The sequence below is a fragment of the Excalfactoria chinensis genome, chromosome 12 (genome assembly GCF_039878825.1).
Source record: "Excalfactoria chinensis isolate bCotChi1 chromosome 12, bCotChi1.hap2, whole genome shotgun sequence".
In the NCBI taxonomy this organism is placed as follows: Eukaryota; Metazoa; Chordata; class Aves; order Galliformes; family Phasianidae; genus Excalfactoria; species Excalfactoria chinensis.
The window spans coordinates 10,934,580-10,955,057 of NC_092836.1; the positions used below are offsets into that span (position 1 = coordinate 10,934,580).

Below are 20,478 nucleotides of genomic sequence, written 5' to 3' on the forward strand. Positions count from 1 at the left end.
CGGCACGGCGCTGAAATGGACGCCCGGGAGCAAAGGCAGCTCAACTCGAGACGGAGGAGGAGCAACGAGAGGCTTTATTGTCAGCTCGGAACGACGGGAAGCTGCCGGGATGGCGGCCGGGGGAACGGCCCGGCTCGCAGCCGCCCCCCGGGGCAAAGCGTTTGGTAAAATCAGAGCTTAAAAACAGCGTCATTTTACAGACAGAGCCCCGCGTCCAGGTCCCCAAATGTACTGAAGAAGCTGCTGCGGCGAACGTGATCCCTTTTCCCAGTGGCAGAGAGGAGGAAGCGCCGCCCCAAGGGGAGGCAGCGGGCAGCGCTCAGCCCACAGAGGCCATGATGACATCCACAGGGAGCTCCTCCGCGCTGCGGGCCGTCACCTGCATCGTCACCGTGTCGGTCAGCAGCAGGCGAGCCCGCAGCAGCAGGTCGTGACCGCCCCGGAACACACCTGGAAGGCGGGGGAGGAAGGAGGAGGGGGGTTAGAAGGGACCCCACGGGGTGACTCTCAATCAGCGGGAGCGACCCGGAGCACTTGTAGTAATACAAAGTGTCCAGCACACGCTGGGCAGAGCGCCACCCTTCTCCCCTCAAGCCCCTTCCAGGGCAGAAAGCTGCAGCTCACCAAGGCTGCAAATCCCACCCAGCTCAGCTCCCCCCGGCTCCCCCCCATTTCCAATACCAGTTACCCTACACTTGCAAAAGACACAAAGCGATGGCATGGGGTCCGTCCAAACCACGAGCTCCTGCTCTGCCTTTCAGTGCAACCTTAAGGAGCCGCTGCTCCAGCACAGAGCTGACGGCACGGCTCACCTGCCAGGTACAGCGTGTGAGAGTTCTTGTTATCCGGCACTTTATCCGACCGCTCGCAGGGCTGCATCCCCAGGAACTTCACGATGTTGCTAACAGCCTCTGTGAAGAAGAATTGCAACAGGCTCTGCAGCACGGCTGCCTCGACAAGGACACGCAGAGCAATGGAAGCCCTCCTTGCGTGTTGCGGTCTTTGCTCGAGGGAGGGAAATGTTAAGAACCTGGGTTCAGACACTGCCTTACCTTCAAGGGTTTTAATTGCAGATAAAGTAAAGGTTTCTTCCTTTTCGTACTCATCACCCACTTCATCCCAAGCAGCTCCAAAATTGGGCTTCAGAACTCGCTGGATGTGATCAGCCACTGTTACCTCAAGATCTTCAAGCTGGACGTAAGAAGAGGTCCAAGTGAAACAGGGTTGGTACTTACCTTGCCTTCTCCAGAGTGAGCTGCAGACTGAGATCAGGCGGACCCAGGAGACGAGCCTTCACTTCTACTTAGGAATAGATCAGAGCAAGCTCCGTCCCTTCTAGTTTCTTCAAGCAAAGAACAATTAGTTGAGCAGCTGCTTGTCCTGGGAAGCCAAGCTATGCCACTTGCAGGGCTTACAGAGCAGGTTCCCAACCTGAGCTCAGCCCTTGGCCTGACAAGGATCAGAGCACCGGGCAAACAGCCAGAGCAGTGGACAAAACATAAGAGCTGCTGGTGCTCACACTGGTGTGCCATCTGCTACCCTAGAATGCATATAAGCTTGTATTTTGCCTTCCTGGCCTCTTGTTTTGTAGGCTGGTAAAGTACCGTGAGACACAGTCAGATGTTTGCTGTAACATAAGGCTGCGTGCCAGGACAGCTGAACCGCTGCTGTGACTACGTCTGTGCAAGGAACAACCGGGTTGGTCCCTCTGGAGCATGTATCTAAGAGCAGTCAGTGCCAGAGCTGTCCTGACACCAGCCTGCATTCACTGTAGCAATTGCTGCAGGAAAGAAATCTCCCCTTGAATCTAGTTGAAACAGATGGAAGAGTTTGTTTAAATATCACTCTGATGCCCCGGTGCCTGGTGGGAAGCAGGCAGAGGGGTCAGCCTTACGCATTCCTTTGGTAAAATCCCTCCCCGCTCTTTCTGGGAGGATGCCATGTCCTCAGTGACTCACTGCACAGCAGTTCCCCTAATCACATTCACAACAGCGACAGGCAACACAGAGAAAACAGCTTCTGAAGGTAAGAGGGCAAGTTGAATTCATGTCACAACATCCCTTCATCTCTGGAGGGAAAACACCACCCTCTGTGAGGCAGCTCCAGTTTTTGACCAAGCATGAGCTGAGCTTCTTCCTGTGCGGTAAAACAGCCAGGAGACATGACTTCACAGCATCAGTGCTTTCATCAGTCTCACTGCTAAGGAGGTAACGCCAGAGGAAGAGCAAGGATGGCAGTCCTCCTGTATCAGACAGGCCACTGGTAATTAACCACATGGAGCAATTTTGGTGGGAAGAAGAGATGGCCAACAGCCTTCTGTCCCCAGAACTGCCCGTGCCGCTGCTGGAGCCCATAGGGCACAGCCAACCAAGGCCAGGAGACACACCATTGCCTCCCAAAATGCAAGTACCCTGCATATGAAATGCTGCTCTGCTACACAGAAGGGCTCAAATCCTGGGAGTTGGACTCGATGATCTCTAAGGTCCCTTCCAACTCTCACGATACTGTGATACTGTGATATCCAGGGCTCTGCCTGGAGAGCAGCAGGAGGATGCTCCAAACGAGACAAACAAGCTCTCCTAACCCACATCTTGGATCTTGGGACAGACACCACAGGGGCAGCAAGACTCCCCTCCCTGTGATTCTGTCTGCAGCAGTGTCAGTGGGCACACCATTGCTTGCACAGCAAGTTACTGGGTACAGATCACAGCACCCCTCACGACGACTGCAGTTTGTCTGATGGGTCACACATCCAGCTCCTTACCACATATTCATCCTCGTAACCCTCGTCGTCTGTTTCACCCGTGTTTGGATCACAGTCCTTGACAGTGAATTTCATCATGCAGCTGAACGTGCAGGCCACTGCAGGCAGGGGAGGCAAAGGCAAAGCTCACATTACCACCAGATCCACTCCTCTGCAGGAAACGGGGGCTGGGAAACGGGGCAGGTGGGTTCTCCCCCTCCCAGTCAGCAGCACAGGCTTAGCACATGACCTAGAAAGCGTGCTGACAGCTTCTTTCCCCCTCTCTCTCAAGGACAAAGTACTTATTCGTAATGCTAGGGCCAGCAAACAGTGATAAATACAGACTCCTGATGGCTGCACCATAATCTTCAGATCAAGTCCTGTTACTCGTGAATATCAAGTTGTGTTGGGAATACAAACTAAGCGTGTCCCATCAACCTCTTGTGAAGGAGGTGAGACCCTTATCTAGGGATCAGTTCATGCACCTTGGAAATGAAACCACCTCGCACTGCAGCACAGCAGATGATTAATACTGTTCAGCTGGGAGAGGAAGCAGTGACTCATCTCTGAAGGCAGGCACTGCTGCATGAAGGGCAGCAACACATAGGTGAGCAGTCTCAGAACAAACCAGCAATCAAAGCACAGACTGGGCCCAGTTTATGTTCCGACAGTGACAAACAAGGGGATGTCCTGGAATTCTGGCCATTTGTCTGAAATGCTCCTTGAGTACTCCGTGCCCTCATGGCATATCGCAGCCAGGCAGACAGCTACTCGCCTCCCCATGTGCTAACACAAGGAAGAGCAGGATAAAGGACACACCAGAGTGCAGCAAAGACATTTCAGAAGAGATCTAAGTGCTCATCTGCCAGTTGCCACAGTCCGACTCAACAATGTTTTAACACAAGGGAACCAGGAGGAGAAGGGAGGCCTGACAGCCCTCAAGCAGCAAGGAGAAGTCATGCTTGGCATCACTCAGGGAAGCACCCACACATAGTCTATAAATATCTGCAAGGTAGAATGCATGTGGGCGTAAGCAATACGGTATGCTTAATTTGGGGGAATATCATGGAAAACAGAGCACAAACTGTTTACCTGCTGTTGGATCCTCTTCAGACAGTGCCACCAGAGTGTAGCAGGTGCCCGGCTGGTTGTACACCAGGCTTTTGGCAGGTATGTAGCCAATGACCTCATACCCCTCTGTTGGCTCCATCTGCACCGTGACATTCTCCAGGATCTGATCATTCAGGGTGTTGGTACAGTCAAACTAAGCAGGGAAGGAGAGAACAAAGACAGCTTGAAGCTCTCAGCTGTAGATGTAACAGCAGATTCACTTCACGCGCAGTGGGAGCATGGTGTTAACTTGTCAAGTGCCTCTGTCTCAGCAGGGAGTCTAGCTATCACAGGGTTCATGCTTCCATTTAGTCTCAGTGGAACCGGAATCCAAATGTTTTAGGGGAGAAGCTAAAAACTTTCAGAGCTCCACTGATTTGTTTTTATATTATATATATATTATATATATATTTTCTTAAGGAAACAAGACAGTGATTTCAGCAGATCTAAACCTGATGGTTATACTTGGAACTGAATGCAGTGACAAATCACTCAACTTCATACAGTTGTTTCTGGCAAGTGGACAATAGAAACAAAGATTAACTCCTCTGAGGGCTGTGTGAGCAGCTCTGAGCTTTTGAGAAAGAAACTGGCTACAAACAAAACCTTGTTGCTCACAGGGGAGCACAAGACTTGCTTGAACTCCCTGAGGGCCACACTAAGAGGCTGGTACCTTGCCTGAACAACTCCCTTGCAGCAGGAAGGTGATCCAGCTAAGGCTGGATCACAAAAATGAGCACCTATAATAAATAGGCTAAAACAAAATGCAGGCAATTAAGAACCCTCTCCCATCCTGTCAGGTAACATTTCCAGCCTCCCAGATATGGCAGGCTTCACTCTTTTGTGTTCAAAGCATGCACCTGGGGACACTGAGGAAATAACACCGCTTCCCTTACCAGCTCTTCCATGAGAACAGCCCCACCTAGTGCCTATCTCATTGTCACTTTGATTGCACACATATGCATTGTTCAGTCAAAACCACATGCACACTCATTTATCTTTTCTTCCCGAGGCTCTGCTGCACTGGGTGAGAAACTAAGGGCCCACTACACTGATGAGCTTTGAACACAGGTTTCCTTGAGCTATTTCTTTCCAGTGAAGTTTTTACTGGTCGGGAGTTTATTTTCCAATCACCTTTTGGCACCACACACCATAGCTACTCACCTGGAACACCATGTGGCTGACAAATGTGTGCTTGGTGCAACGAACCACATACTCTGTTTCCAGCTCTGTTAGGGCAACAGGTTCTGGTGAAGACTTGAAGAGTGGACCCAGTCCCCGGAACTCTGGGATCGCTCCCAGTTGCTCTGAAGCAGAAGATGTAGAAACAATTGCTTACCCCAGCTCAGAAAAGCATTAACTTTCTCAGAGCCTTCAGTTAAATAGCTGGAAGCTGCAGCAGCAAATAGACACCCATCGAGCAGCCCAGCTTTCACTAGGAACTTCTAAAGCTAAAGGCAGTTTCATCTTCCTTTAGCACACATCTGCCAACAGCCCACATCTACTGCAAGCATCCCCAAAAGCAAACAACTGCTTCGGATGCCCACGCCACTCTTTGAGGGGAGATGGGGAAAAAGTGGAGTGAACAGGCAGGCTAAGCTAGAAGAGGCTACACAGTTCTCATGTACAGGTGTAGGAGAGGCCTTGCATCAGTTTACCTTGGAATATTTCTTGCCGTGTTGCTGCCACTTTCTCTGGCTGTTTGGCTACAGCAACAGGGGCATTTTCTGCAAGAAAAAACAAACAAAACAATGAAACAATCAAATACAACCAGGAATAGTAACTAAATCAGAAACCAGATCATTGACTAAGCAAAGGAGAGCTCATTTCTCATCTTGCCATAGAGCAGACACCCATTTTTAGCTTCCTAAATACCTCTGGTAATCCTCATTGGAGCTACTGCAATTCAAACGATTACTATTATTAGCAGTTGGACTAACTGAAACACTAAAGTGGGAGTAACGAGATTTGCTGGCCTTTGTCTTTACAGAAGACATAATCCCACAGAATTTGATGAGGATGGATCTCAGCAATTCCCAGCAAGGCCAGTACAGATCAAGGGCTGGATCTGCTGGGGAACTATCTACCATTTAGATCAGCACACAACAGACAGATTCTCACCTGCTCTTTGCTCAATGACAGGAGCTGTTGCCAAGGGAACAGATTTCAAATCAAAGGGTTTTTCAGAGGGTTCCAGAGTATACTGATGTAGAGCCCTCTCCAGGCCAGGGATGGACACTGTTAAACCTGGGGACAGAAGGAACAAGTCCCTGAGACCACAGATAATGCCATCTCTTTGGCGTGTATTAAACCAGGAGAGGTACAGTCTTGTTTTGAGGACTTCCTACATTACCATTCAGGATGTAGCCAGCATTGAGGGCTTTCTGCTTTTGCTCCAGAACATTCAGGTAGAACGTGGCTCTGTCTCTCACTTCGTTGTCATCATCCATCACACATCTGAGAAGAAAGCAGAAAACCTGCTTCAGCACAAGGCAGCAGGGCCCACGTGAATCAATCCAGGTTAATTATATATAATAAGTTATAACGCATCACATTCTAATGTTATAACTTATTATGTAGTACTTGAGCTTAATTATAAGTACAACTTTGCAGTATCCTCGCTCTGCCGGTCTCCAAATAACCCATCTGTCCCTGTAACATTAAGTGACACTCACCTTTTCAGTAACACTAAGATACTGGGTAACATCTCCTCATTCTGGGCTCCAAACTTGGCCAGGGCACTCACAGCACCTGAGACATAAGTCATAAAAAAAAGAATAAGGATAAAAAGAAACCACCTGAAGTTTCCTCCATCCCCGAGCTGTGATCAAATGGCAAATCAGAGACTCTAGACCCAGCATACAGCATTACTGCAACTAGAAGGAAGCAGATGTATTAACAAAGTGCCTGAAGACCTCCCCTGTCTCGTCCCATGGAGTCCTTCTATCATCTCCTGTTTCTCAGCTGCAGGCCAGATCTTTCATCAATATTACTGCAGGATCTTTGCTGTATAAAAATGCCCACTCAGGATGACAGCAAATCACAATCCTCAAAAACATAAGCATTCATGCACTCTGTTTTCTTGACAATCTATCAAAGGGCAGCTTTCCAGCTCTATATCTTACCTGCCCGGACTTCTTCATGCTCCAGGACAACCCTGTTGTAGATAAAGCGAATGTATTTGGAGGGGTTATTGGTTTTAGGCCCTTCTTGGCCCAGGAGGTGGAGGATACGTGTAGCCAGCACAGTGAACTCGCAGTCCTCAATGAATTCACAGAGGTGAGACAAGCCTGTTTCTTTGCTCTCTGAGTTTTCCTCAATGATGCTGATGATGCAGTCCACAATGGCTCGCTTGTATTCAAAGCCACCCTAGGGAGCAAAGGGAACCGCTCAGCTGGAAAGCTCAAAGCACGTCAGACATTCTGAATTAGCCAGGCAGGAAAGAATTTCCTTTGAAAAGGTCACTCACTCTCAATGCTTTAAATCTGTGCTTGAAAGGAAAAGGGCAATAACGCTGCCCACCTCTTTTGACCCTCTTTATTCCCAGAGGATCAGCTAATACTCAACCTCTCTCGCCAGCATCCTTCAGAATAGCTGTAGTCAAGAAAAAAAAACAAATCCTAGAGAGAGAAACAGAATCCATCAGCCTGAAGGGCTTACAGCTCCTCTACAATCCTCTGCTGCTAGAACTAATGCATAAAAAACTGCCACGTGGGAGGAGAAAAAAAATCTGATTTCTCTTTAGCACCAGACATCTGAGGATGAATCACACAAGAAGTATATTATGGATCATATCTGCCACAGCAGGGCCCAGCAAATGGTCCTATTAGTGTGGGAAGACAGGCAATCAATACCTCCCCCCAGGCACACCCCATAACCTGACATGCCATTAACACTCAGTTATCTTCAGACGTTATTTACTAGTGTCCTCAATACACACCACAGGATTAAACTGCACGTTATCCTCTGCCAATTACATGCACAGTTCTGTGCATCTGGGGGATCTTTCCACAGCTACCTGGGATTAAAGACATCCGTTAAACAAAATGGTTTGAACTACAAAACTACATTCATAATGATGCCATCCACCCATAGAAAATCTGGGAAGGTAGCACGGTCCATTTTTCACATGAGTAAAATGAGGGCTTTCCATTTGTTCCCAAACAAGAGGTTGTAATTGGCAGATGTCAGAGCAAGCAGCGGTGCCAGCTGTGTGGCAGGCATGTTAGCTCATTTAGAAATAAGCCTCAGCAAGCTTTGCTCCACAAAGTTGCCTTTCTGCAAACTGCCCAACTAAATGCAGAGAATGGTTGTAGGTACTCGTGAACCCTTTGCTGCTGCAGCACAGAGAAGAGAACAAAAGTAATCCCATGTGATTACTAAGTTGCTACTTTATCTTTTTGCACGGGACAAAACTTCTTGGAATTTGCTGTCCATGTATAAAGTTGGTCCAAATGTGAAACACGGATGGTCTGCCAACAGATTCACTGTTGCCTGTGTTTGCTTTGAGAGCTAAATGTCTGACAACACAACAAAGGACAAAAACCAGTTACCCTGAAAACTCACCTCTTCCCGCAGCATAGTGAAGAGGAAGTTCATGAGGACAGCGTGTTTGCGAGGGTACTTCTGACACAGAGCATTGATGGCTTGTACTACTACAACCTGGAGGAAAAAGGGGCAAGTCAAAAGGAGGACAGTCTCATTGGGCTGGAATATACATAGTTGAACTGTGTTGATCTGGTGCTGGTGTCCTGCCTGGAAGCTATGATTTTGCTTTTAGTTATTTAACAGAATTCCAGGAGGATACTAACGTAGAAATTAGAGGGGACTGATCTTTAATGTGCTGGTCAGTCCCTAGCAAAAGCCAATGCTTGCTGGATTAAATAAAAAAAAAAGATCTACTAATCAAAAGGCTTCTTCCTAGAAGAGAACATATGACTCTGGAGCTGAGTTCTATATGACTAAGGCCTGACTTAAGCTGATAGCATCAGATTCTCTCTTGCAAAAATGATGCAGCCTAGCTGCTGGAAAGAGCTTAATCCACAAACATGGACAAAGACTAAGAGGTTCCTTAAGGGATCTGTGCATTCCCCCTATTCCCATCTCCTTACTTTGAATTCATCTGAGATTTCTGACATGAAAGAGGAGATCTGCTTCATGAGCCGGTCGATGCTGCTCTCACTTCCAGTTTTCAGCAACGTGGTGATGGCCAGGGTGGCAATGCTGCGGTTGGAGTCTGTCACAAGGTTCTCCAGGTCTAGATTACAAGCAGTCACAGCAGACGGGTGTTTCATGGCCACCTACAGAAGATGACAAAAAGTGGAAAAGCCATTGTGACTATTGCTAACTGATCCTTTCCAAAGACTGCTCCGTAAGCTCTCACCCCCTTCATATTAAAATAAATGCTACAGGTTGTACATGAGGGTCATCTTAAGCAAACTATTCAGCCAAAGTGTAAGAAAGAAGTTCTTTCTTCCTGCAGAATCACATCTACTACTGGAAGAGAATCAGCTGGTAATAATAAATGATCTTAATTTTTTCCTTGCAAAGACTGTCATGGAGCAGCCAAAAAGAAGCACCAGGGTTTGATCTCTGTACTACAAGGAGCCCCTTCAGCACAGGATGCTCAGAAGGGAAAAGTAGTAACATGCAAGAACAGGAACACAGCCTCACACAGACCTGTGAAAAGGATTCAATTTTTTACTTCTGTAAAGTGTTCTTTTTATTCCTCTTGTAAGCAAAGAAATGCAGGGCTATAGCCCAAGGTGGATGTTAGTCACATAAAATCACCACCCAGCCCGGCTCCTTTCTTTTCTCAAGTCAGTTTCTCTTGCACTGGGAGATACAATTACAGCTCTCTGGAAACCAGTTCCTACCTTGTTGAGGGTACGGACAGCTGCGTATCTCAGCGCTGCTTTTGGGGAACTGCAGAACAGCTGCAAAACTGCAAGACAGGAAAACCAATAAAAGCAGATGTTTAGGCAATCTATTATTGAAAAAGCACTTCCTACCTATAGCATGAGATTCAATGAACAAACATGTGATGTGCAAGCATAAGACAGCTAAAAGTGGGCTTAAGAAGCAACTGTATTTACCAGGTTCCTTCCTCTCCTCCCTGCTGTCCCCTTTGCCACACCTCTGCTGGCAGCCAGCTCTCACCCATCTCCCTCTCAACAGGAGAACAGCACCAAGGCAAGCCCAAAACTATACAAGGTCCCTGCTTCTCAGGGTTAAACAACAGGCACAATCTTGTAGGACTAGAACTTCCTCACCATTGCCATGAGCATCACATTTACCTGAGACAGCTGGTGCCAGCTCTTTGGCAGTGCAGTTGGGAAGGTTAACAATGGCAGAAGCAGCTTCGTAGACCACCATCTCGTGTTTGTTTCTTAGGCAGCTCTCAATGAAATCAAACAGGGGGCTATCACGGCTAAGGGACAGAAAAAGCAAGAACAAATGAAAACAAAGATGCTAGTAGAAACAAAGAGTCCAGGAGCACTAAAGATAGGTACGTTGCCTGCAGAAAGGTAACAGCAGCCATAAACCAGCTGTCCTCAGATTCTGCAGGGGTCATTACACTGTACTTCCAGCTTGCTAAGCTCTCTTCTGAGCTGACAATCTCTGTGCCTTACAGGCTAACTAGAACCTCCCTTAGCTCTCACACAGTGCTCGCTATACATGCCACAAATCTCATCCTCTAGGAAGCCAAAGCGCACATGTATTAGCCAAGTAGAAGATAGAGAAAATGAAACAGTATCTTGATAAAGAACAGCTACACAAAACTAGAAAGAATAGCAACAAAGTATTTCACATGCAAGCAGCTACACAGACAAGACTTGCAGAAGCAATTCCCTAACAACATGAAAGCATCCTGTTATTTTCTCTGCTGCCTTTTAACTAGCAATTAAGGGTTAGAAGTTGCACATTGCTCTTCAAAGAACAGAAATAATTGCTCTCATCAGACAACAAGCAATCCCACAAGAAAAGACGGAAGCAGGACCTCAGGAAATTCTTCCTACAAGGAAAGGAGGCTCCCTACCTGCCTGCCTCCTCTTCCAGCAGCTTGCTGGCTACTCGGATCATCATGCAGTAAGCAAATGGTGACTTGAGGCCATGGCGTGTGAACTTGCTGAGCATCTTGTTGACTGCCAGGCGATCATTCTTCCGCACATGGTAGAGCAAGCCCAGAGCATGATACTGTTCAGGGAAACAAAACCACACTGAGCTCTTTACACTGTTATCCCCTCTGTGGCCTAGTGTGTCCAGCTGAGCACCAATAGTTTGCTCCACTCCCAGCTGCTGCTTGTAGCTCTTCATGTTGCCATTGGGCTTCCTACCTGCACCATGATATTGTCACTGGAAGCTGCCTCCTGAGCCTCGTTCACCCAGCGTTTTACCACGTCAAAACTGGTCTTCAGCAGGTGCTGCCAGAGACAAAACCACAGAGAACCCATGAGAAGGATGGAGGAAGCTCTGGGAATCACCAACCATATTAAGAAGAAACAAGTCTTCCTCATGAGGGCGCTGGAGGCAACAACTTGTAAAAGAACAGAGGACTGGGATGAGAGACATGGCCATGCTGACTGAGGCTTCAAGAGGCTGAACACCTCCCAGAGTCCTCACAGTGGGGCTCTACCCTGCAGGAAATCTCCTGACTCATTTATCAGTATTAGCAAGCACAAAACAAAGGAAACTGTTTGACAAGAAATAATGCTGCAGTGTTCACACCATGGTTAGAGCTTGACTGTGCCGGGTATTACACATATAAACCCCTTCACTCTTGTCTACAGAGCTTACAATCTCCAAACAAGAACTGAACAGACCAAAGCTCCTCAGGCTACTTTTAGTGCTCTTATTGACAGGAAGAACACATATATTATCATGAGCGTTGGCCCACCAGCATCTCTGCCACAGTGCCTAACAAATATCACACTACTAGATACTGACTCACATTTCACTTTAAAACCTAATACTGATAAACATGTGAGGTTGGTATTTAGCAGGATGCCCAGAAAACAAAAGTATCAGAGGCATCTGCACCCCATACATAGCTGGTCATTTATTCTCTCAAAGATGTATTCAGCCACAAATCACTCAATAAACTGAAGAGGTCCAAAGGCTCTTGTGGATGCTGTAATGCTTTTACTATGTGCAGCGTGGGAGGGTCTTTGGACAAGCTTCCTTCCTCTGCACTAATACATCTTGGTCCTGACACTGCCTTCACCCAGACAGCTCCAAGCACTTCAGACATGGAGAAAGGATGTGCTGTTTTCTAATGGTGCAATAAGTCTCCAGAATTAAATTACTTAGAAACAAACTTTGATCCAACTGTATTACACTGAAGAATAGTGTTCTTCTTCCCCTCCTCCCCTCTTCTTTCTCACATATCCTCTACCAAAGGACAGCTCCAATATGACACTCCCAGGATGTCCAGGCCCACCACAGACAGGTTCTCCCCAGCTGGACTGTTTGTCAGGCCCACCCTGCAGGGCACACCTACCAAGGAGGACACCAGAGCAGAGCTGGACACGCTTGGCACTTTGTCTACAATGGCCTGCTTCATGTAGCGCTCAATGGCCTGTAGCATGGTGCTCTGCAGGGAGAAAGAAACAACAGCTGATATGGAGAACCTGTCAGGAGTGTAAGAGGAGATGCAATGGGATGGGGTGAACAGCCTAGGGTTGCTCCAAAAGAAAAGCTGCACTTACATCAGTGATTTGACAGAGTGCTCTCACAGCAGGACCTCGGTAATTGTCATCCTTCCCAGTCATGTCTTTGGTTAAGCTGGTTGGAAATAGGAAGCTCTCAATACTGCACACTTGAGCCAGCGGCTCCTAGGTGCATGTAGAGTGCCCACAGAGCAGCAGGCAGATAAGAGCACAGCTGAAAGTCAAGCAGATAAGTGCAGGTCTCAAGCAAGTCCCACTAGAGTGGGAAGGAAGGCGTAGATCCACTTGCAATAGGGGAAAATACATCAGCACTGCCACATCATGTAACCAAAGTGACAATTCAAGCACTCAAGAGCACAGGCTATGAGCACACAGCACATTTCAAATGCATCACTAAGAGTTCAGTGTCTGTATTTGAATGGCCTCTCCCAAAGGAGGAGACTTTTTCTTCACCAAGAACATTTCCTGTTTTCACAGTGCTTGGAGACAAGAGTTATCTCCAGGAGGCAGGAAGGGCATTAGTGGAGAATGCATGAATGCAATAACAGCAAAACCAAAATGACTGACCTGCTAGTAACAATGATTACATCTTCTGCAATAGAAGACATCTCTTTGATAGTCAGGTAACACATCCTGCGAAGAGTTGGCTAACAAGGAAAGAGGAAAGACAGGCATCAGCAGAGGATCCCAGGTAGGAAGGGAACTCCATTTTTCCTGCTTCCATGACTTTACTGTGAAGATCAACAACTTGGTACTCTGAGAGAGCCACAGTGACCACGTGTAAGGAAATCATATTCATTAACAAAGCAGCCCTTCCTCTTCTAAATCCCTCAGCCTTAGGATGCAGCCACAGGGTTACCAGATAGACCTACAACTACAATTACATAATTTAATTGTTCTTTACACAAAGGAGGCAAAAATCTTGAAATCAGGAGCGGAGGGCAACACGTTGCCTCAAAAGCAAGAAAAAAAAAGCAATTTGCATCCCAGAGCCTGAGGATTTCTAAGCTCATCTCATGATTTCAATGCTTTGTAGTTTGGGGGACAACTAGTGATGGTAATACCAATGTGGATAGGTACTAATTCCTGGCCTCCTCCAGGTAACAGTCACTAACTCTCAGCAGGAAGCAGGATCTTTTAATACTGGGCACAAAGCATAGCATATCTGATTACACACTTGACCATGCCTAGCACCATCTCAAGAGTTAGACAGCAGTTTAGAGGAAGAATCTATGTTTCAGGAACAAAGACTGCTTTAGTTAAACTGCTACAGGAGCAAGGTAATGGAAGCTAATCTGTTTCTAAACTTTCATCCTACTCTTCCCACTGAGATCGGTAACTCCAGGCAGGCTGACGGCATAAAATGACATCTTGAGGCTGAAAAAGACACTGCTGACAACTTGTCTCACTAGATAAATACAGCAGAAAACAATTAACAGACTTACATCATTGGACTGAAACAGCTTTGTCATGGCAAAGAAGGATTCGGTAGCTTCCATGACACCAAGGTGCTCCCCCTAGAAGAAGTTTGAAAAGAAGGAAGGAAACCCCAGTTACCACAACCAGATCTGCTCCTGCAGCAGGTGCAAGGCTCAGTCTCACACATAAGGAGAACAGGCATAGCGTGGTTGGAAGCAGATCTCCTTCAGCATACTCAAACAGAGTAAAATCCTGCCTGACTAAGCCCCCAGCCATGGCTGAATGTTGCTTACTTGTCGATGTAGATGACAGCATGATTTATCAGGTTTACAAAAAAATGACTTGTTACAAGACAGCTTCCTTACGGGTGCAGAACAGGTTGGGTCTCCATGGCTTGTGTAAGAAAAGCTTATGCCATACTCCCTAGAAGCACCACAGCTAGTCAGAGCCAGCTATAGCTGTTGCATATAATGATGCAGGGAGATCCCAAAGCAGGGAAACCCCATGAGACAGGTAAATAACTTTACAAAGCTGGTCCTTATTGCACACAGCTTCAGAGACCCAAGGGCCTGGACTGACAACCATCTCTGGCATCAAAGAGCTGTAGACTTACAGCTTCCAAGTCATAAGAAATCACAGACACCAACCTCTCCAGATTTGCTGCTCCTACCCTCTCTACCCCACAGAATGTTTTTAGACACTAAGAAGGCAAGTGGAAGCTTAGTAGCACAGAAACTGTTCTAATTAAAATGCTTTTATTGGATATAGCCAACAAAACTATTCCAAAGATAAAGTTTAGTTAGAGAAAACTAACAAGCAAAACAAGGTATCAGCTTACTTTTTCTCCCTTACCTGGTTTATGAGGTACAGAATCTTGGTGAGGATGTGAGCACATTTTCGTGGGTTTATGGGAGTCTCATTAAACACACGTGCCTGGAAACAAATCACAGACAAAGATGCTGATATCAACACCCCCTAATAAACATTGTCCTGTCTGGTCTGATATAAACAACTAATTGTTGGTGAGGTATGGCAAAATCCACTTCAGGACTTTGGATCAGATTTCCCCCAATTCCAGCTAAACAAGGCCACATTTTAAACAGACGGTTCTATAGTCTCATCCTGAGATTGCAAATGCAAGCACAATGAAAGTTGAAGGGTTAAATCCTCCTCACACTTTCACCCACACAAGTTTGGATCGTGTGCTAGCTAAAACACTACCCTTCTGACAGTTGTCAGCAAGCTCTGCAGGGCTAACAGGAACCAACACCATCCACCGTATGGCAAACAAACAGATAACACCAAAATAACAGGGGCTGGGGACTGAGAAGTTTGTCTGATGTCAAACAAAAAGGCTTTTATTTCAGAGTAAAATCAGAGACCACTCAATAACCACACGCAGCCTGTTCTCTGGCTTTGAAATCTACAAGTTCATGGTGTTCAAAGCTGATTTCCCAACTTTCCTGTTTTAGGGTGAGCTTTCCCAGACAGTCGCATTCTATATTACTACTTACCATTTAGAGTATACTTTGTTACAGAGACCGTTTCAACCCTCTCCCTTCTTCCTTCCAGCAGTAAAACAAGAAGTGGTGGGAGTATTGCCCCATGCTTTAGTTGCTAGTAGGACCACAACAAAGCTCTGCTTCCCCACTAGAATTCCCCATTGATCTACTCAGGAGTTTGGGACACTCCAAGCAGGAAGGACAGCACAAAGGACAGCTTCTAAGGATATACCTCTTGCAAGACTGCGCTCTTCTCCAGGTGCTGGAATGGGTTGGAACCCCCACCTGCAAAATAAAGACAAAGAAAGTCCAGGGATTCTGCTATGGGAAAGCAACTCTCAAAACACACCTACAGTTTAAAGGTAAGCCCAGCATTTATTGCGTAGCTTTTTCGTGAACACCACACAATCAGTGCTCCTCTTTTTAAGCAGTATTAACGGGATGATTCCCCAGCAGTTAGGGAAGACAGAGCAGGCAGGACATCCTTTGATTTATCACCCACCAAGAAGTAACTTGCCATGAGTCTGATCAATTGTATAGTAGGGAGCCCCGAGGTACCGCTTCCAGCCCCAGGGCTGAGATGTTGCTGACAGTTAGAGCATCAATAAGACAGTTAGAGGAAAGCGTAGAGTCACAAACACAAAGAGAGTGCTTGCCAGGCTGGAGAGTCAGGAGTGCTTTATCCCTTCATTATAAACCAATCAGGAATCCACCAGTAAATATTCTTTGGCTCTATCACTAATTAAGAGAACAAGACAGCAAATGAGAGAGTCTGGACACAGAATAACATTCATTGTTCCTCTTAATAGAATAAATTATATTAAACAATGAACAACTCACTAATTAAGGATGAAATAAGCTGAGAGAAAAGCATCATTATTCTGCATTCTCTCTATTAGCTTGCCTTCTTTTAAGCATCTCTGAGCCACAGCATCTCAAAAGCTGTCGGTTATTGATAAGCAGGCTGTAATTAGTACCGATGTTCAGCCTTGGCTCTGGGACAAACAGCTTTTCTAGTGCTACTCCAACACTTAACAAGCCTGACATCTAGGATTGGTTCAGCACAACCTGCCCTGCCCCAGGAGCACTGCGCGCTGCTGCCCAGAGCCTCTGCAATAAAAGGCAAAGCCATCTGCATCCTAACTCATTTCAGGTTCACTGCCCTCCTCTGATACAGGCTGTCTGCAAATCCAGCAGGGGGCTGAGCAAAGCATGGATGCTTTGGTGACACTGGGAAGAGAAAAAGTGGTGAAAAAAAAGTGGTGAAAAAGCAAAGTGTTTCCCGTCTAAGCATCTGAAAATGCTTGCAGAAAATGGTTCAAGAAGCCCTCCTAGCAGCACAGCACATCTACAATCCCAAAATCACAGTATGACTTGGGTTGGAAGGGACATCAGAGATCATTTAGTTCCAACCCCATGACCCAGGCAGGGTTGTCAACTACAGAGTGAGGCACCAGCTGAGGCTGCCCAGGGCCCCATACAGCCTGGCCTTGAGCACCCCCAGGGATGGGGCACCCCCAGCTCTCCAGGCAGCTGTGTCAGCACCTCACCACCCTCTCAGTGAAAACTATCCCCGATACCTGGTCTAAATCTCCTGTCTTTTAGTTTAATGCTTTTGAGCAAAATGGTTGACAGAAAGCCTTCCTAGCAGCAGCCTACAAGCCCTAAGCTGGCCATCAATGACAGTACCGTGTCTGCACCTCTCGCAGCACTGAGCAGCTGGTAATTCATCACACAAGGCCTCAGCAGGCAGCACACCTCACCGAACTGCTCTTCCGATCACAGAACGGGAAACAGACACCGCGCAGGCAGCGTCCCCAGAAAGCTCCCAGCACCAATTCGCACCGATCTCACAGCACCACGTTACACCCCCGGCTGCACCGCCGGCAGCTCGATCGACAGGAGCAGCGGGATCCCAGCAGGCAGAACCCATCCCAACAGCGGGACGGGGACAGCACGGCGCTGCGACACGTACACAGCACGGGGAGGCGGGGGCAGCGCCGGGGGTCTTCCTTCCACGAGAAACCAGCGGGGCCCGAACGGACTGCTGCGGCGAGGAGAACGAGCTGCGATGGACGCAGCGACGGGCGGACGGACGGACGGAGAGCTGCGGGTGTGAGCGGGGCCCGCACAGCAGCAGCACGGCCTCGGACAGGCCCGGCCCGCCCGCCGCCCAACCCACCCGGCTCCTCAGGCTCCCCCCGGGCCCTCTCCCGCCTCCCGCCGCCCCTCACCCGACTCCTCGTCCTTCTTGTCGAATTTCTTCAGCATGACGCCGCCGGCGGCTGCGAGAGGCCCGTCGGTGCGGTAAGCCGAGCCGAACCGAGCCGAACCGAGCCCGTCCCGTCCCGTTGCAGACACCCGCCCCTTCCTGCCAGCCTGTCACTGCCGCCGCCGCACTGCGCAGGCGCGGGCCGACCCCCCGTGACGTAACTGCCGGTAGCGCCGCGAGAGCGGGAGGGGCGGAGCTCCGGGAAGGGGGCGGGGCGCTGAGCGGTGTCCATGGAGATGGATGTGATTGACAGGTGGGGGGAGAAGGGCGAGGTCTGATTGGCGGAGGGAAGGGGGCGGGGCTCGGGGGGCTCCGGGGTGGGCGTAGCGGTGGTGGGCGCTGGGCGAGGGGGTCGGTGTGGGCAGCGGGATGGGGGGTACGGCGGGCTTTGCGGGGGTCAGCTTGGGGCTGGGGGTGCCAGTGGGCAGGGATCACCGGCATGGGAGACACCCGGGACCGCGGGACTTAGGGACCAGGGGGAGACTACGGGACCGGGGGGTACGGAGGAGATGGTGGCACCTGGGGAGTGCTGAGAGGGGCTGCGGAGGTTGCACCCCGGGACCAGCGGCAGCAGGGGACAACGTGTCAGCCGGCAGCAGCAGGCACACCGGCAGGGACTGCACGGCAGTGGGAATGGGACCAAACCCCAATCGATATCTCAGTGTCACCCAGCTGTCCCGCAGCATCCCCACGGCAGGGCTGTGACCCTTCACCCCCCACTCACCCCAGGACGGCAGCAGCTGACCTGCGCCCCCTGCTCCACTCCCCACCCCCGGAATACCACCCCCATAGTGGGGACACCCCGACATCTCCACCCCAACGCCGTGCTCGCTCACCCTGCACCAGCAGCTCCTCGAAGAGCATGGCTGCGTCCAGCCCGGCTCCAGCAGCCCCAGCAGCAGCCCCAGCCCTGGCCCTGCCCTTTGCACGGGGCGGCCACACGCTGCCCGCTCGGCACTTATCTTGGGGAGCGTGGCAACCCCGGGGCGGCGCTGAGTGGCACCGCAGGCTGCACATGTACAACGCTCATAGGTCTGGGTGGGCTTTATGGTGTACAGAGCATCTTGACAGAGGGTACGTGGAGAAATGGGGGTTAAAAGGTGTGGATGGGCCCCTCCGGGGCACATCAGCAGAGGTGCACTGAGGACAAGGACGTGCACACACCGATCCCGCTGCGCCAGGCACGGTGTCAGCAGGGCTGTCTGGGCCCGGTGCTTTGCTCCCACGGTGCTGACATCGGGTTGTTAGAACAGCAGCTGCTGTGTGTGCACCGGTTATACAGCACACCCAGTTTGTCTGGGGCTAAATCCTGCACCTGCACAGCTGGGTGCAGGGAGCAGCTGCCAGCAGCCCCCCCCCCACCTTGGTCACACAGAGTCCTTTGGCCATGGCTGCGTGTTGTGGTCACTTCCTGCGCCCGATGCGTGCCATCAGCTCGGCGTTGGCAGCTGCCTTGGCTTGCAGCTCTTTCTCCCGGGCCAAGTCCAGCAGGATCCTCAAGATGTGTGTGGGGACATCGAGGGACAGCGACACCTTTCTTGCCTTGCTGCTCTTTTTTACCGCGGCAGCTCTGTTGGTGTCGGGGTTTGGCAGCCAGGGCCATGCTTCTCTCACTGACTCCTCCAGCAGCAGCTGCGTGGTTCCATCCAACTGAGAGCCATCCCCAGAGCCGTGACCACGTCTCATCCCGGGGACCCCCAGCATGACCCCGCTGCTGCTTTCATTGTCCCAGCCACCTTCATGCCAGGGGGCACCGGGCACAGCGGGGCCGTGCTGGAGGTTCAACCCCTGCACCATGCCCCATGGCAGCAGCAGAAAGGGCAGCAGCACAGCCTGCAGGAAAAGAGCACAGCACTCAGCATCACCCCCCACCTGGTGCCCCCTGTCCCATTCACATCCAGGACACGGGGTGGTGGCAGTGCAGGGATGGGGTGGTGATGGCAGCATGGGGACAATACAGCGTCTCCTCCCGCAGCCGCTCCCAGCCCCACGGCTGCCCTTTGGTCAGGAGTGTGTGACGTGGGACTGGGACTCACACCACCACTGCCTGCTTCCAAGCTGCCCCCTAGGAGTGCCACCCATCAGCTGCGTGGGGCAAAAGCTGCCCTCTCGGATGGGACAGTTTGCCTAAAATAAGCAGAGGGGTGACAAGAGCATGATGCAGCCACATGTACGGCATCTTCAGCATCCTCCTCTGCGGGACCCTGCGCTGCTCTTGGACTGGCTGCAAAAAGCCAGAGGGAAGCAGTGGAATGCAGCCAGCATCCTCATCCCGCATCCCACCTCCTGGGTGAAACCCTTTGGAAAGCACCGGAGCAGGCAGCCAGGGGCAGCTGGATGAGTTGGAAACTGGGAGGTGAGTGATGGCAGAAAGCATCCAACCCCTGTGACCCGTTTCCCAGGTGAATCCCCCTAATGCACCACTCAGGGATGCAGCCTCACCATTTCCTGCAGTCCTCGTCTCACGCTGCTCTCACGGTGTAGGGGTGGCAGATGGGGTTTGCCCTGCTTGGGGCTGAGCCCTGACTCTTATCCTGCCCCAGCTCCACCTCCCGCCCCCCCGGCAGCATACAGCAGGGCCACTATCAACGCATTTTGCCTCATCACAGATGAAATCACCCCGGGATGCGGGTGGGTGTTTGCCCCCTCATAGCTCATGGAGCTGAATTTGGAGGGGATTTCGGGAACTCAGCATAATTATCTCACATTGGACATCCAACCAACTGCTGTTCTATAGAACTGAGCCTGCCCATAGGCTCTGCT

The 20,478-nt window shown here is 49.8% G+C and overlaps 2 protein-coding genes across 2 annotated transcripts; both read right to left on the reverse strand.

The window, feature by feature from the left end:
* Nucleotides 1-53: 53 nt before the first annotated feature.
* COPG1 (COPI coat complex subunit gamma 1) lies at nucleotides 54-17,852 on the reverse strand. Its single transcript, XM_072347180.1, has 24 exons — nucleotides 17,678-17,852; nucleotides 15,676-15,728; nucleotides 14,794-14,874; nucleotides 13,968-14,039; nucleotides 13,090-13,169; nucleotides 12,562-12,637; nucleotides 12,354-12,446; nucleotides 11,191-11,277; nucleotides 10,893-11,050; nucleotides 10,150-10,283; nucleotides 9,730-9,797; nucleotides 8,965-9,153; nucleotides 8,420-8,515; nucleotides 6,979-7,222; nucleotides 6,529-6,604; nucleotides 6,207-6,310; nucleotides 5,975-6,100; nucleotides 5,512-5,580; nucleotides 5,018-5,160; nucleotides 3,836-4,007; nucleotides 2,765-2,862; nucleotides 1,053-1,191; nucleotides 813-911; nucleotides 54-450 (listed from the first exon to the last, which is right to left on the reverse strand). Exons 1-24 carry the CDS (start codon nucleotides 17,712-17,714, stop codon nucleotides 320-322), a joined length of 2,625 nt encoding a protein of 874 aa, XP_072203281.1. The 5' UTR covers nucleotides 17,715-17,852; the 3' UTR covers nucleotides 54-319.
* Nucleotides 17,853-19,119: 1,267 nt separating this feature from the next.
* Nucleotides 19,120-20,186, reverse strand: UCN2 (urocortin 2). The gene is made up of 2 exons (XM_072347187.1): nucleotides 20,158-20,186; nucleotides 19,120-19,548 (listed from the first exon to the last, which is right to left on the reverse strand). The coding sequence occupies exons 1-2, from the start codon at nucleotides 20,158-20,160 to the stop codon at nucleotides 19,120-19,122; spliced, it is 432 nt and encodes a 143-aa protein (XP_072203288.1). The 5' UTR covers nucleotides 20,161-20,186.
* Between the last annotated feature and the right edge of the window lie 292 nt (nucleotides 20,187-20,478).